At 39.5% G+C, this 13,307-nt stretch overlaps 1 protein-coding gene across 1 annotated transcript in view; it reads right to left on the bottom strand.

Annotated features, from left to right (window-relative positions):
• Window positions 1-3,634: 3,634 nt before the first annotated feature.
• The window catches only part of ctnnbip1 (catenin, beta interacting protein 1), a 63,517-nt gene continuing 53,844 nt past the window's right edge, over window positions 3,635-13,307 (bottom strand). Inside the window, exon 4 of the mRNA XM_034173278.1 lies at window positions 3,635-5,723. Within this exon, the coding sequence (XP_034029169.1) occupies window positions 5,665-5,723 (59 nt within the window). The 3' untranslated portion in view covers window positions 3,635-5,664. The remainder of the gene's footprint in view (window positions 5,724-13,307) is intronic.

The raw sequence follows: 13,307 nt of genomic DNA on the forward strand, positions 1-13,307 counted from the left end.
CCGGGGCGTTCCCAAGCCAGCCGAGAGATGTAGTCCCTCCAGCGTGTCCTGGGTCTTCCCCGGGGCCTCCTCCCGATGGGACATGCCCGGAATACCTCTCCAACGAGGCATCCAGGAGGCATCCGGAAATGATGCCCGAGCCACCTCAGGCGGCTCCTTTTGATGTGGAGGAGCAGCGGCTCGACTCCAAGCTCCTCCCGAGTGACTGAGCTCCTCACCCTATCTCTAAGGGAGCGCCCAGCCACCCTGCAGAGGAAACTCATCTTGGCCGCTTGTACTCGCAATCTTGTTCTTCGGTCATGAGCCAAATCTCATGACCATAGGTGAGGGTCAGAACGTAGATCGATCGGTAAATCGAGAGCTTTGCCCCCTACTCAGCTCTCTCTTCACCACAACGGTCAGATACAGCGACCGCATCACTGCAGACGCTGCATCGATTCGTCTGTCAATCTCACGCTCCGTCCATCCCTCGCTCATGAACAAGACCCCGAGATACTTAAACTCCTCCACTTGAGGCAAGGACACTCCACCGACCCGAAGAGGGCAAAGCACCTTTTTCCGGTCGAGAACCATGGTCTCAGATTTGGAGGTGCTGATTTTCATCCCGGACACTCGGCTGCAAACCGCTCCAGTGCACACTGAAGGTCCTGATTTGAGGAAGCCAACAGAACCACATCATCCGCAAACAGCAGAGACGAGATTTTGTGGTTGCTCTGTTTGCAATTTTCGTGGCTTTGTTTGACCATTATGATGCATTGCCTCATTAATGGGATTACCGAACGGCATGAAACTGGCTTTGGTTAGAGTTGCAGTGCCAAATTTAAAAAAACACGTTTTCTTTGAATTTCAAAAGTACAAATTGCTCAAAATTTCACGTAGATTTTCCCTGAGAGTCCAACAAGGTGCTGTTTTACTGTCACAACAAAGATGATGATAAATCACCTCTTAAAAAATTATTTAATATTTTAAAATTCATTTTTGAACAGTCGAAACAACACAAAATGCGCTCTTGTTAATGGATGGACCAAAGGCTGCCAAATTTGCCAGCTTCAACCAGAATACTGGTTATGGTGTGTACAGCATAGTACAATCTGTCTCTATATAATAGACAGTAAAAATGCAAAGTGATGCTGTAAATAATAATTAAAAAACAACTATAAATTCTGATCCATCAGTCGCACATCGCAAACCTTTATGTTACGATTGGTGGATCAAGCTTTTTCCAGTGGTATAGGCCACACCTGTTTGTGCCAAACTAGGTTTTTTGCAGTTTGCAAAATGTGCAAAATAGGCTGGTGTGAACTCATCTCTGGATTTTTTAATGCATAAATGCCAGATTGGTGTCAAAACATTCTCTGGAGCATGACAAAAACTGGACTGGAAATGATTTTTTTTTTTTTAACTTTGTTTCCAAGTTTCTTCACTTTGATAATATGTCAATGCAATTTTCAATATGTCAATTGCAATTTTCGTGGCTTTGTTTGACCATTATGATGCTCATTACTTCATGACGCATTGCCTCATTAATGGGATTACCAATCGGCATGAAATTTGGGATTTTGGTAGTGCACAGAACAACCTAGCCATATCCAGAAATGTCCAGTAAAAATAGTGACATGGCACTATAAATAATAAATACATTTTGACAAAAACAATTTATAATAATTTCTGAAATTTCAGTCACACATATGAAAACTTTATATTGTTGCGAATTGCAATTATTGGAATAATCTCCTTCCACTGGCATAGGCCACGCACATTTCTGCCTTATTACTTTTCGCTTGGACCCTTAATGTTTGGTTGCAAATCTAGCCATTTTGTTACATTTGTCCTATTTTGTATTTTTATTTCTTATTTAGTACTTTCTGTAACAGTGAATAAACTATGTTGAATGTAAACTGTTTATGTAAATCTTGATCATCATCTGGCATGCTAAACTTTCCTGTTTTTACTACATTAAATTTTCAAGCTTGTGTTTTTCAGGCAAATAGATGCTACTTTCAGGATATGGGCACGGACCTGAGGTCTGCCCGGGTGATTTTGTGTCATGACCCCAGGCAGTTCCCCCAGGTGTTTTTCATTGCTGTTTCTTCCACAGCTAAGTCCATTTAAAAAAAAAATTCTTTCTGCAGGGTTGTGTGGACCATGTTCTTCAAATTTTTGATTCCAAGTGCTGTGAAACAATCAGCCATGCTTTATTTCATTGTTGTGCACAAGCTGTCTGCTAGGCGGCATCTTGAAGCTGTCATTACCAAAAAGGCTTTTCTCCAAAGTATTAAATAAATTTCAATAAGTGTGTTCAATATTCTTTCCCTGTGTCATTCCATTTTATTAGTTGGGTTGTTACTGACATTTGGTGAAAAATTTCATGTCAGTAAGACCTTTAAAAATATATTTACTGAGAAAAATGCTTGTTCAATACTTATTTTACATATTCAAACAGATTAACCCCCCACTCCCATTCTGAATAAAAGAATCCTTTAGTTCAAAATATGCAACTATTAAAAAAAATTCTACCCACTCACAGAAATATTTAACCCTAACTTAAGATTTATGTAATTTTATTACATGACAAATTCCCATTTACTTTAAAAAAAAATAATAATTTTAATACAAACCTACCAAATAAACCTTACATGATGTATATTCATTAATCCTATTTACTTGAAATGCATAATCCTCAGCTTTATGTATTTAGTATTAATAAAATATAATTACTCTAAATCAATAATGACTATTTAAAATACATATATTGTTTGAATTGCATAATAATTGTTACCTATGCTATTCATCTTGTAGAGGTAACAATTATTATGCAATTCAGACAATATACTTTACGTATTTTAAATAAATACTCACATTACTATTGATTTAGAGTAATTATATTTTATTACTAAATACATAAAGGTGAGGATTATGCATTTCAAATACATAGGATTTATTACAGTAATGAATATGCATCATGTAAGGTTTATTTGGTAGGGTTGTATTAAAATTATCTAGAAAAAGTAAATGGGAATTCGTCATGTAATAAAATTACATAGATCTTAAAAGTTAGGGTAAATATTTCTGTGCATGCATAATTTAGAGGAAGAATAGACCCACCCTAATTTCTTCAAATGTTTGTGGGAAAAAGCTGAGGGGAAACAACAAAAAAAAACAGCTGCAGTGTTGAAGTGTCTTTAATGGTTCAGTTGGTATAAGGATATGGAAGCATTAAGTCAAGACATGACCAGCAGCTGTACAAAACAAAACCAAGGAAGCAATGTCAACTGAGAGGAAAACAACAGCAACACACACACAAATCAGCAACATCGGATCATCACAGTAAAAAAAAAAAAAAAAAAAAAAGTCAAACAAAACAGCATGCTCAAAATCAAAACTGGCAGCAAGCGCATTGTGCACACAGACATTCATTCACAAAATGAACAATGGCTGCAGGACAGCCGATAGGCAAAGTATACAGTGAGACGCCTCATAGAAAACAAATGCATAGACAACATTTTCAAACAAAAGTAAACATAAAAAGAAATATCTTTGTCAAAGGCGCACAAGGTGAGCCATCTGTTGGCCGCTTACATTGCGATGATTGCTGAGGACATTCAAATAGAAGTTATTGCCAACAAGGATATCAATGGATAACATTTATCCATACAAAATGTTTTTTTTTCTTCTTCTGAAACTTTTATAAGAGATAGTAGCCTCCACAAACGTCAAAAATGTACAAACAAAAGGTCATTGTGGCTTTAAAGACCATCAGCTCAACTTCAATGAACATTATAAACCACAAGGCAGACATGCTTCAAAACATTACAATTATTTAAGTTATACAAGTTTACAAAGTGTACTTAAAACACATTAAATATTGAGCATGTTATTAGAAAACACATTGGCTGTTAACAAGATTTATTTGAGCTATTCCAGTTGAGTGGATTAACAGATCAATTTTTTTTTAAATAGAAGGGAAAACAAAACCAAACACTGAATCTGTTAAATATCAAAATGTATTTTTGCAGATATCCCATACTGATAATAGTGCAAGAGATACAGTACAGTCACAAGTAGCACACGGTTCTCATGTTTGGCTTCATGTGTTCACTTACAGGTAGTTTAAAATTAGAGTTCGTACAGTTTAGTGTGAACAAGCCGCCACCACCGCTGCCGCCGATCAGGCGTCATGGTCACTGACGAACGGCACGAACAAAGACTTGAGTCAGTAAATAATAAATTACAACTACAGCTCGTCTCCCGCCAGTTTGCTGAAGCAAGATTTGATCTTACAGATGAAAAAAAAAATGAAATTGGCACAATCAATTCATTGTTGTGTTTTCCCCATCGATATGTACAAAACAACAAAACTTTCATTGCAGCTATAATCCTGTATGTGGATGGGGTTGGAAGGTGTTTCGTGTTTTGATAGTGTTTTTAACTTCTTAAACATCCCACCTGAGAGAAACGGTTCACGCTCTCAAACAGCCTGTGGTTCAAAATAAAGCAGCAGAACAACACAAGGGGCCTCCTTTAGAAAAGCGTGTGGATTCCTCACGGGGACACGGGGAAAATAAAGGATCAGATTTATTAAAGAAAAATAAAATTCCCCCAAAACTTAGCACAATTTTCCCTTTATAAAACAACAATACGTTCACGAGCCTCATTCGGCTCGTTAACATGAACAACAGGCCTCACATGCTGCACATCACAATGCCATTCTTCTATTTGTGTATCTAAAAAATAAAAATAAAAAACCCTGCTTGTGGCTTAAAAATGCTGAAAACATAACAGTTTTAAACAAAATTTTGTATGTGAAAATATCAAAATTGATTATAATGTTGTTGTTCCGTGTTCTAAACACAAAACAAGATGGCGGTCAGAGCGCCTCAGCTACGTCACCATCAGCACACCAACTAATTCACAGATAATCCAAACCAAAAGGTTAAAAAATGGGTATGATGTGATTGCAAAAGTGTATTTAGAAGATTTGGTTTGATTTTTCCAACTTTGCCATCACAGAGTTCCACTCGTCATGCGGGCGTGTCCCGGAAATCTGTGGCAGACGCATCAGCTTTTATAAAAGAGGCCCCTTGTAAAAACAGAATCGAAAAGCCTTTAAAACACAACTATTAACAACAACAGTAACAAAAAACATACCCGTTAAGGTAAGCAGAAGCACTAAAATCTTTCCTTTCAACTCTGTCAATCACTGCCTGATCCAATTAAACTGGTCTCTGTGGCTCACTGGTCGACTCCTCCAAACGGTCGCAGGACACGTGGCACATAACACTGTTGAAATTCTCAACACAAAGAACAAAAAATAAACGTAACCCTGTGCCATAAAAACTCCTACGCTCCACATTCATCCACACTATTTGTGAGCATTTCTATTGGCTGTCCTGTCACCAAGGCGTGGACCCACAGTGACCCACCTGAGAGTGTCTCAGGTCATATTGTGCCAGCTTGTGTGAAGAGGAGTGAAGGAAAAGGCTGGAGGGGGAGAGAGAGAGCAAGGAGCAACCTTCTGGTGTCTCTTCCCGTCCTCTTCAGTCTGTTCCAGGCGCCCCTCCTCTCCTGAGCTCAGTGTTGTGGTTTTTTTTGGGAGGGTGTTTGGCATGTTGTGGTTCACATGTGGGACAGGACAAGGAGGGGCGGGACGTAGTTGGCCCAGGGTCACTGTCGTCGATCTTCTGTTTCTGACCGTGAGAATGCCATCACCACGTCCTCTGCACCTGAGAACCGAAAGACACGAAGGTTAGTCCGACGTGAAATTACACAACATTTAGTTGCTGAACAATTAATTTAATTTCAGGGCGGCTGCCAGGACTAGGCTGCAGGATTAAAAGTAAAGAAATGATTTCAGGGTGTGCTGAAGTTCTGAGGCTTTGGCACAAGCCTGGACATGCACCCTGGAAAACTCAGAGTAGATAATGAAGGAGTCCATCCCTCCAGTTTGCTAACATGGTGTCTCAAAAGAAAAGAAAAGAAGAGGGGAAAAAAAAAACACGCTATCACCTAGTAAATCATTTATTTTCTTAGCCCTTTTAAGTTCAGGGTCGTGTGGGGGGGGGAAGTAAGAACCCATGCAAGCACAAAGACAACATACAAACTCAAAATTTGAAAGGACCAGGTCAGAAGTGAACCTGGGGCCTTCTCACGATAAGGCAACAGTGCAAACCACTAATCCACCGTGCTGCCTGTTAAATCATCACATGCATGAGGGAAATTAGGAGCAGGTGTGGTTAGAGCTGAGTGCACACTGAAATGGGTTTGTTTGTCACTTCCAAAGCCCGGGTCTGTGGGCCACCAAGACCAACACTGCTTGTAATAAAAGGGTCTTGGATCATGTAAAGACTTCCACTGCTGTGACCTCATGAGCAAAAGTAAATGGTCTCTGTAAAAATATTTATGGACCTAAATGTATGAAGCCACCAAGTGCACCCAGTCTTCTCTAATACTTAAAGCAGAAAAGAATCCATACAGGTAGAAAGTGGAAAATAAGAACGAGGTGTAAAAAATCTAACCTTCAGCAGATGAAAAAACTTGAGCTGAACAGAATCCATTTAGCACCAAATCCAACACATTTGATTAGGCCTGAGAAGAACCTATCACGACTTGACTGGCACCTCCGAGAGGACTGCTATAAAAATCCTCTTTACACTCACTGACTGCTTGTTAGTGTTAATTATTGTGGATATGAAAGTAGGCCAGAGACAGATTTTGCATGTATTTGGCACAAAATCCAAACCCTCCTCATCCTCGTTACGTCATTCACCTGTGGGCAGTCTTTGAGTGAGGAGTGGCCCACCCTCTCGTCGATTTCATTGTTTAGGAATGGCTCAGAGACTGCTGCTTTGTTTGATCAAATTTTTTTCAAAACTGTAAGGCACAACTGAGTGGACACCATTCGATAAATTCAGCTGGTTTTCGGTAAACATTTTAACGGCTGATGAGAGATTTTGGTCTGGTAGTGTCGCCGTAAGGACGGCCCACGGCGCCTGACGGCGATCTGCGCTTCGAGGCGGCAGCGTCTCGCCGTTTCAAGTTGAAAACTTCCACATTTCAGGCTCTGTTGACCCAGTAAGTCGTCAGAGAACAGAAAACTTTCAGAAGAAGTCGGCATGAGGAGTTTATTCGGACATTCCATTGTTAACGGACATTTTGTAATGAAAGAACGTGCGGGCAGAGTCGCATGTCGGGCCGGACCCGACCGCGACAGGAAAAACACCTCCGTTGGAAACCTTAACGGGCAAGTTGGAACATGCCCAAGCTGTTAAACAATTTCTCAGTTACTCACTTGTTGAAAGCCATCAAAAGCCGCCTGAATTTTACAAATGGTTTTCAACACGGAGGTGTTTATCCTGTCGTGGTGCACACAGATTCAACGAGTCGTCACGGAAACGACTCGGCGAATTTGCGCGCACGTCTTTCATTAAAATATGTCCTTAAACAGTGGAATGTCCGCATAAACTCCTCATGCCGGCCTCTTCTGAATCTTCTCTGTTCTCTCACGACGTCCTGGGTGAATTAAACCTTAAATTAGGATGTTTTCAGGTCGAAACAGGCCGACGACGGCGCCTGGAAGCGCTGCACGACGTCACGCTGCGTGGGAAGTCCTTACACCGACAGAAACACCCCATAATCTCTCATCAGCCGTTAAACTTTTCACCGAAAACCAGCTTAATTTCTCCAATAGTGTCCACTCGGATATTCCTCTCACAGGTCCAGAAAAAATTTTGATAAAGCAACGCATATATATATATATATACATATATACATATATATATATATATATATATATATATATATATATATACACACACACACACACACACACTGAACAAAAATATAAACGCAACACTTGTTTTTGCTCCCATTTTTCATGAGCTGAACTCAAAGATCTAAAACATTTTCTACATACACAAAAAGACATTTCTCTCAAATACTGTTCACAAATCTGTCTAAATCTGTGTTATTGAGCACTTCTCTTTTGCAGAGATAATCCATCCCACCTCACAGGTGTGGCATATCAAGATGCTGATTAAACAGCATGATTATTGCACAGGTGTGCAATAGGCTGGCCACAATAAAAAGCCAGCATAAGGCATCCAATTTTTTTGTTGGGGGGGGTTGCAGATGTGAAATGAAGGAATGTATGTACATAAAAAAACAAAGTTGATGAGTTCATACTATCTGCTATGAAATTTTTGACTCACTGGGTACAAGGCTGAGGAATGTTAAGTTTTTCGTCAGGCTGTGATGATGAATCCGAATGAAATGACGTAACAGGTAAGACCTTATATTTTCTCAGCGTGTGAATGGTTTTAATACTTGTAACAGTCTGATCTGGTCACATGAGGACTGCAGGTTTCAGTTGTTGAGCCAGTTAATGGATAGCATCAATGGACGTATTTTAACTTATGAGTAATTTAATAGAAATGTGTGTCAACAATCGCATAACTTACTTACAACTTAAGCTCTGCGTATGAGGGACGTATGAGACATATGCTGGTATGCGACGTGTCAAAATATTGTGCATGCCCAAAGTTTTTGGATGAACTCACCATATTACAACATATACCAGCGTGCGTCAACGTGCTCTTAACTTACAAAACTTACCCATAACTTATTAGATGTACGCCAGCGTAATTGGCAGATTTTTCATACGCTGCCAACATCGTCAACGTGTGACAGGCCCGTTAGTTATCACTAATTCATACAAAACCTCCATCCACATTAATTTACGGTCCTTCAAAGGAAAGAGTTTGGGCACCTCTACTCGCCACTATAACTCCCAGATGAAAATGGTTAATTGGAAAACAATCAAGTCTAACTGAGAATAATATAATTAGCAGGTGCATCGCTCCACTGCTTTTGACTCTGACTGAAATGTCTGACGTCACGTTGAGGGTGAAGCTGGAACAATTATGTAACATTGCACAAGAGCAGGTCGATCTGATTCACACTCCCACTGTGTTACTGTGTGGTGGAACAGAAGCAGACACAAAAACGTTTCACTGGATTGTGAAACTTTATCGATGTGAAATGCACTTCACCTTCATCTATGAGAATCAGTAGCGGAAAGTGTCTCAGACAGGGTGATGGGCAGCCGCTCAGCTGTCGGCGGATGTCTGTCTGTGTCCGCTCAGCATTTCGCTCCTAAGTCATACTCAGGCCTCATCCTGCTGCCCACAATACATGCGCACGAGCAATACAAAGAGACGGCAAGTCCCTCGAAGCTGCTGCTTAGCAACAGATAAAAATCTGATTGCATCATCCACCTGTGAGCAAGAAGCCTCTGGCTGGTTTAGAAGCCGTCCAGGCAGTCTGACCTCCTCCCTGCATCACTTGCTCATCTCTCCTCTCACTGTGGGGCAAACGGAGCCGCTTCAGACCAGATTACATAAATAACACACACCATCCACTTTCTGCTCCCGAGTGCAATAACCAGAAGAACCGATCTCTCAATTGTGACAAAAATAGTCTTTCCAGGATATAACGGTGACAAAGGGAAGGCCGTTTCCACATCAATTCGGAATGTTTTCATCTTCAAACGACGAAAGGACAGGAAGCGGGACATCTTGTTTTACATCTGAATGTGCAACATCCCCGTTAGTGCTGAATAATGACCAGCTTCACTGACTGAATGTTCTTGTTTGTCAGGTTGCTTCATTTCCGTTTTACATGATTGTGTTACTGAATACCTGCAGGTTTTGGACTATTTCTCCTTGACAACAACAAATATAAATGTAACCTTTACACACAAACGTGCCATAAATGTTAAAACAAGACACCAGTCAGTGACGTAGTTAGTTTCACAAAAGTAATTTTAAGATGTTATCTGAGGCACTGGGAAATATATTGATCAATTCGTCAAACTGTATAAGCTTCTGCAAATTTAGTAATTAATCATAAGAATAAAGAATAGAACATTGTAGTTCTGGCTCTTTATTAGGGCTCCAACTAAATTATTTTTGTAATTGATTAAACAATCTTTTTATTAATCAATCTGATTTTTTTATTGATTATTTATTGATATGCTTTAATAGATGTGTCATAAATCTAGACTTAAGACATCTATTCTCCCTCTTGTATGACTAGCATACTGGCATAGTATGGTACCATGCTTCCTATTCCTTTAAACTAATTTTAGCTATTTTTATTTGCAATGGAAAGTTCTTGGCCTCAACTTTAATTATACCTTAGGTGTAGTTTTTCTGGGAGACTGATTCTGCTCTTTTTCTCTCTGTCTGAGGTACAGCTAGCAGGACGGCTACTGAAGACAGGGTACTGGACTGACAGACTGAACACTGCAGTCTACGTTTGGAATGGACACTGCCGCAGGAACAGGCCCACTGATGGCATGAGGAATACTGGATGACCCCTGTCTGTGGTGCTGACACCTGCGTGGACTTTTCATCTTCTTTATATTATTATGCTGTTTGATTTCCTGTCTTCAGTAGTAGCCAGTAAACCAGTATTAATACAATAACACACTTTTGGAGGGTGGTATGCATTTTCAGAGTCCCTCCGTCCATGTCCAGTCACCCACAATGACAGATATTTGCCCGCGTTTTATATTATATATATATATATATATATATATATATATATATATATATATATATATATATATATATATATATATATATATAAAATCTCAATCTCATGAGTTATCTGAAACCACGAGTTAATGAAGTTGACCAAAATACAGTATATTACAGTCGTCAAACTTTTCGGGGTCCACAAATCGACCGCAAGTAAAGCCGAATGGCGAGTTATACATGCGCGAGTTATTAGGGTTCAGCTGTAAATAGTGAAGAAGAAGAAAAAACACGGGGGGGGGGGGGGGGGGGGGGGGGGAATCTTGCACACAGCAAGAAGACAAAGAATCCTAATGTTTTTCACAGGAGTGCAACCACCAATTTTCTTCATCCGCAATAGTTAGTTTCCAGACTAATCCATTAGTCGTTTGGTCCATATGTAGCACTTTCAAGCATAAAATTTACAAAGACCTGCACATAAAAGATCATCAAATAGAACAACATTACAATTTCATAAGAATAAATAAAACTGAAACTTAAATGCAAGTAAAACACACAAACCAGCAAGAAAAAAAAAAAAACAACCCATAAAAGCTAATTATAAGCAGAAAATAAATTATAAAGCACACTTAAATTGTGAAAGAAAATACTATTTCAGGGGCAAATAACTGTGTGGAATATGCAGTTTGACGCTTTTATAGCATGTTAAAAGTTTGACGCTCTTATAAGTTATTATGACAGAAAAAAAATCTGAAATGCATTACTTTTCATATAATCCTGTTTACTTCATTATTCTGGTGTCACAGAATGAAGGCTATTTCTACTGCTCTTATCTGTGATCCAATAGGTGACAATTATTTACATGCAGTGTAACTCCGTAGATTCCTTAATTTGGAGAAAAGAAAACTGAAATAATATAATGATGATAATGATTTAAGAGTCCACAAAAAACCACACAGTGGTGCTTCAATAACTTCATGAACTTTTGCATTAGTTCTAAGAAGTGGCACATTATTCTCAATCCTCTCTCTCCTCTAAATGCCTCCTTTAGGAATTAATTTAATGAGTAACTCTTTATAGGCCACTTTCACAAGGTAAATTAGCTTTCAATGCAGTAGATTTTGGTGAAAAGATTTCAAACTTCAGGTGACTTTAGTTTAACTGTATCTAACAGACAAGAGGTCATTAGGAAATCAATTATGCTCAGGAGTTTGCAGCGTGAAACATTTTTTGCCTCTCGGAGGAGCTTCTTTTTACAGGCAGTCATTTTAATGTCCAAAATCACTTTTCACCAAGGACGTCTACGAGACTTTATCGGATGAAGTTTCTTTTTACAACCAGAGTCGTAAAAACATTGTTAGAAAACAAGGCTTTGAAAACTTAACACCTTTGACAACTAATTAATTTGTGAGGAACCCTCCTTTGAAAAATGTGTTTAGGATGGCATGGATGACAGTGAACAGGGTAACCATCAGGCCTGAGGCCAGATCTTGGAACATCTGCCACAATACAGCCAAAAGACATGATGTATGTTACTCCCGAGATACGATAACCTCTCTAAGTTTGATATTTTCATCAAATACAGATGCACTTCTGATGGCAAAGCCCAGAAATTCACAGAAGAACCTGGATCTTAGGCTGGAACCAGGACAATCGCATACCCAGTGACTCAGATTCCCAAGTGCTGGAACCAGGGACAAAAAAAAAAAAAAAAAAAAAAAAAAAAAAACTGCGAAAATCCACACAGGCTGCAAAGAAGCACTGCTGATATGTGCTACTATAATAATGGATGTTAAAAATCTACTGTATGCTGAAAACAACACCAACATAAGGCTAACAACTCTGTGGGCATCCACAATCTCCTCATAGACGTTGCTTGTCCTCAGAAATTGAGCTCCCAGAGCAGATAAACATGCTTGACTGTTTCACAAATAGACTTCTGAAGGCTGAGTTTAGGAAGTCAACTTATATAATGACTTCCTTTTCTCTGAAACAGGCTTTGGGAAGCCTATACAAAGCTCTCAGCAGTTACCAGAATTCAGCTCTGAAGATCTAGAGGAAGATTTCATACTTCTATTGGTTATCCAATTAATTCTTGAAAACGTTGACTGCCGCTGCACTGACCACTTCAAGATCGTTCCAGAACACCTCGTGATCATAACCCTCTTTGAGAAGAAGGTACTCCTCGCTCTGTTCCGTGGCATCTTTGATTGTACAATTTCTTGGCATGTCTTGTCATACTTATGGCACCACCTCTTTAAAAATAACGTTTTTCTTCTGTGTCAGTCACCATATAGAACTTTCCATGTGTTAATTATATCTCCTCTTGCGCTCCCATACGTTAAGAGATTTAATTTATGTTAGGAGATTACATTTTGTTTTTCCTCAGCGTCTCGCAGTAACTCAGATGTTGCAGGTGTCGGAACATCTCCGCAGCCCTTCTTTGTACCTTTTCAAATGGAGTGCACATCACATCTCTTGTGGATATTAAAGAGCTGCTTTATATTCCAGAACTGGCCTGACCTGACTTTTGTAGAGTGTTAACAGTAACTTCTTGTCAAGATATTTGAATGTTTGTCTGATCAAACCCACTACTCTATTTGCTTTGGATACACTTTCCTGAATAGTAAGTCCCTTCGGCTGCTCCCTTGTTTCCACTCGGGGTCGCCACAGGAAATCCAAGGTGGATTTGCATGTTGAATTGGCACAGGTTTTACGCCAGATGCCCTTCCTGACGCAACTCCACATTACATGGAGAAATGTGTCAGGGGT

Source organism: Thalassophryne amazonica, chromosome 6, assembly GCF_902500255.1.
Source record: "Thalassophryne amazonica chromosome 6, fThaAma1.1, whole genome shotgun sequence".
Lineage (NCBI taxonomy): Eukaryota > Metazoa > Chordata > Actinopteri > Batrachoidiformes > Batrachoididae > Thalassophryne > Thalassophryne amazonica.